This window comes from Gobio gobio (genome assembly GCF_949357685.1).
Source record: "Gobio gobio genome assembly, chromosome: 8".
Classification (NCBI taxonomy): domain Eukaryota; kingdom Metazoa; phylum Chordata; class Actinopteri; order Cypriniformes; family Gobionidae; genus Gobio; species Gobio gobio.
Genome location: NC_137114.1, coordinates 56,177,050 through 56,181,513, shown reverse-complemented (window position 1 = coordinate 56,181,513; position 4,464 = coordinate 56,177,050). Strand labels below are relative to the sequence as shown.

At 37.9% G+C, this 4,464-nt stretch overlaps 1 protein-coding gene across 1 annotated transcript in view; it reads right to left on the bottom strand.

Annotated features, from left to right (window-relative positions):
* Positions 1-1,792: 1,792 nt before the first annotated feature.
* The window catches only part of folr (folate receptor), a gene marked incomplete at both ends in the record, with an annotated part of 2,798 nt that continues 126 nt past the window's right edge, over positions 1,793-4,464 (bottom strand). The window contains 3 exons of the mRNA XM_079823389.1: positions 1,793-2,058; positions 3,971-4,106; positions 4,194-4,382. Coding sequence (XP_079679515.1) covers positions 1,793-2,058; positions 3,971-4,106; positions 4,194-4,382 — 591 coding nt within the window. The remainder of the gene's footprint in view (positions 2,059-3,970; positions 4,107-4,193; positions 4,383-4,464) is intronic.

The window sequence follows — 4,464 nt, the reverse complement described above, 5'->3', positions numbered from 1 at the left end:
ATTACAAGTAAAGTGAGTTATGTAAACAGATTAATTTACAGTAACTAGTGAAGTAACGCATTACAAGTAAAGTGAGTTATGTAAACAGATTAATTTACAGTAACTAGTGAAGTAACGCATTACAAGTAACGTGAGTTATGTAAACAGATTAATTTACAGTAACTAGTAAAGTAACGCATTACAAGTAAAGTGAGTTATGTAAACAGATTAATTTACAGTAACTAGTAAAGTAACGCATTTCAAGTAGTTTGTGTTATGTAATCAGATTAATTTACAGTAACTTGTGAAGTAACGCATTACAAGTAACGTGAGTTACTTAGTTACTTTTTATGGAAAGTAATGTGTTACAATATTGCGTTACTCCCTATAAAAGTAACTCAGTGTTACTTAGTTACTTTTTATGGAAAGTTTTGTGTTACAGTATTGCGTTACTCCCTATAAAAGTAACTCAGTGTTACTTAGTTACTTTTTATGGAAAGTAATGTGTTACGATATTGTGTTACTCCCTAACAAACCTTTCTGCTGTTCCACCATTCTGGAACACTGAACAAATACATGTTTGTGTAATATTCTGAGTAAGCATTTCACTGTTTTTATTCATTTTGAGCAATACTGAATGTTTTTGTGTTCGCGCACAACGCCTCTGATTTCTCTCAGCATGGCGATAGGAGAGCTGGGATTTTTGTGTAACTTTAAAAGTAATGCGTTACTTGATTATGAAACTCACATTACTTGTAATGCATCACTTTACTAGTTACTGTAAATCAATCTGATTATGTAACTCAGGTTACTTGTAATGCGTTACTTTACCAGTTACTGTAAATTAATCTGATTACATAACACTGAGTTACTTTTTTTAGGGAGTAACGCAAAATTGTAACACATTACTTTCCATAAAAAGTTACTAAGTAACACTGAATTAATTTTATAGGGTGTAACGCAATATTGTAACATTACTTTCCATAAAAAGTAACTAAGTAACACAGAATTACTTTTATAACGAGTAACGCAATATTGTAACACATTACTTTTAAAAATACCTTTCCCCACACTGGTCTGGCATGCAAAGTTTCCTCCGTCTGATGTGTTGTGGAATATAATTATGATGTTTGCTGGTCAATAATGCCGGATATTTCCACGGAGAATCAAACCCATGACCTTGGTGTTGCGCGTGCCAGGCTCTTACTGTTTGAGCTTCAGATTTAAAATCACACAGAATAAGTATTTTCTCACATGTCTTCTGTTCAAAATGTTTTTAAAAATATATTTAAAAAATAATATTGTTACAATAAATCAGTTTGTGAAATGTTTAAATACTACGTATTGTCATGTGTGAGAACGATTAATGGTTAACTGTTTTTATCTGATTATTTGTTTGTGGTTTTTAGTGAATTATAAGCCTATATAATTTAATTAGGGTCAATTTGATCTGCACCATAAAGATAGTAAGGGATGTTTGTCAGTGTCGTTTTACTTTACTCAACAGGAATAATGCAATAGTGTAATTTAGTTTGAATGACAGAATTGGGCAAATAAGCATTTGTGTTTGAACCACACGTTCCTTCCTGAGAAGGGAACTCGCTGTAGTGACCACTACCTCATATCACCTTATAAATAAAGTCACATGGATTACCAAATGAAACAAATATCACATTTAATCTTTAATTCTGCTTTGACTTGCATGCACAGAAAAATCAACACGCCTCCAAACATTTAATCTCAAATCACTCGTGTAATGCATTCTGGGGGATTTGGCCATTTTCAGAGAGAAGTAAGTCAGGTGGTTGTGATGTCAGAGCATCAGCATCACGAGAAGCCCAAACAGGTGCAGGCCTGTTGCTATGGCGACGCTCTCCGCATCTCCGCTCAGGTAGTATTCGGCCACTTTGGTGTTGGGGTTGGAGCCGTTGAACCACATCTGCATGCAGCGGCCGCTGTCTTTGGGGAGCGTTGTGTACTTGTAGGAGTTTGACCAGATCTTCTCACACATATCCTGAGGGCTGGCGAAAACCTCCACCCAGCGTCTGCAGTGAGTGCCTGTGGGACAGCGGTTCATGCCTGTAGGGTGGAGAGAGAGAGAGATCGCCATATTACACCTCTTTACAAAGGTTCTCCTGCTGTAATGTTGATTATCTCCTCATATTCTCCAGTGTTGCGGCTCCTCTCTTCACAGTCTGTCAGTAACGCTCTGTCTCTATGAAGCCCCGCCTTCTGAAAAGCACACTGTGCTCTGATTGGTCAACTGGAGCGGTGTGTTGTGATTGGTGTTTGGGAAATGCCCCGCCCCTTACCATAACCACCAGTTTCAACACATGACTAACTCAACCAGGCCCCGCCCCTTTATTCTGCGCATTAATTATTTTAATGAGGAATATTGTGAGTGTAGAGAAGAGAATATAGAGAAGAACTCCCACTGGAACTGTTAACTCACTTTGGCACGTTTGGCTCATTTTGAATTTTTTGAATTTTTGGAACTTTTAGAACTTTTAGAACTTTTAGAACTTTTAGAACTTTTAGAACTTTTAGAACTTTTAAAACTTTTGGAGCTTTTGGAACTTTCAGAACTTTCAGAACTTTCAGAACTTTTGGCTCTTTTTGTGCTTTTGGAGCTTTTGGTTCTTTTGGCACGTTTGGCTCTTTTGGAGCTTTTGGAACTTTTGGAGCTTTTTGAACTTTCAGAATTTTCAGAACTTAGTCTCAGAACTATTGGCTCTTTTTGTGCTTTTGGAGCGTTTGGTTCTTTTGGAACTTTAGGAGCTTTGGTGCTTTTAGAACTTTTTGAGCTTTTGGCTCTTTTGGAGCTTTTGGTTCTTTTGGAACTTTTGGAGCTTTTGGAACTTTTGGCTCTTTTCAAGCTTTTGGAACTTTGGTGCTTTTGGCACTTTTGAAACTTTTTGAGCTTTTGGAACTCTTAGAACTTTTAGAACTTTTGGAGCTTTTGGAACTTTTGGTTATTTTGGTTATTTTGGTTATTTTGGTTATTTTGGTTATTTTGGAACTTTTCAAGTTTTTGGATCTTTGGATCTTTGGATCTTTGGAGCTTTGGAGCTTTTGGAACTTTTTGAGCTTTTGGAACTCTTAGGACTTTTGGAGCTTTTGGAACTTTTGGAGCTTTTGGTTCTTTTGGTTCTTTTGGTTCTTTTGGAACTTTTCAAGTTTTTGGATCTTTGCAGCTTTGGCTCTTTTGGAGCTTTTGGAGCTTTTGGAACTCTTAGAACTTTTGGAGCTTTTTGAACTTTTTGAACTTTTGGCTCTTTTGGCTCTTTTGGCTCTTTTGGAATTTTTGGTTCTTTTGGAACTTTTGGCTCTTTTCAAGCTTTTGGAACTTTGGAGCTTTTGGAACTTCTAGAATTTTTAGAGCTTTTGGAACTTTTGGAAATTTTAGAACTTTTGAAGTTTTGGAACTTTTCAAGCTTTTGGAACTTTTGGAGCATTTCAAGCTTTTGGAACTTTTGGAACTTTTAGAACTTTTGGAACTTTTCAAGCTTTTGGAACTTTTAGAACTTTTCGAGCTTTTGGAACTTTTGGTGCTTTTGGAACTTTTAGAACTTTTCGAGCTTTTGGAACTTTTGGTGCTTTTGGAACTTTTAGAACTTTTCAAGCTTTTGGAACTTTTGGAGCTTTTGGCACTTTTGTAACTTTTCGATCTTTTAGAACTTTTAGAACTTTTAGAACTTTTAGAACTTTTAGAACTTTTAGAACTTTTAGAACTTTTAGAACTTTTAGAACTTTTAGAACTTTTAGAACTTTTCAAGCTTTTCGAGCTTTTGGAACTTTTCAAGCTTTTGGAGCTTTTGGTTCTTTTCGATCTTTTGGAACTTTTAGAACTTTTGGCTCTTTTCAAGCTTTTGGAACATTTCAGCGCTTTCTCATGCTCAAACAGCAACATCACACACTAAAGAAAAGCAGAACAGGTGATCTTGCGAGTGCCAGAGGTGATTATGTTTGTGAGAAATGCATGATTTCTGACCTGTGCTCCAGTCCCAGCCCTTGTGCCAGTTCTCTTTGCATGTGTAATCGTTCTTACAGTCCTCATACCAGCTCTCACAATCCTCCAAACACAACGGCACGTCCAGGATGCGCTCCTTACGCCACGACTCAGTCGCCTACACACACACACACACACACACACACACTCAGCTATGATGTGACACATGCAGCGGTGGGGTCTGAGAGCAGTAGCGCTGCGGTACCGGCTGGATCCAGGGCCCCAGGTGCGGAGAGCACTCATAGAAACACGTGTCCTGGATGAAATGCTTCTTGCACTTCTCGCTCATGATGCCGCAGTGATTCCAGTTGAAGTTGTAGAGGTATGAGTTGTCCAGGTGAGCTTCCTCTGTGGTGTTTGCTGTGCAGCAGGCGTTGTCCTTCCATGGAGAGCACTGAGAGACGGGGAACAGTAGAACATTAGGAGTGTGTGTGTGTGTGTGAGTGTGTATCTCAGTGTGTGTGTGAGTGTGTGTC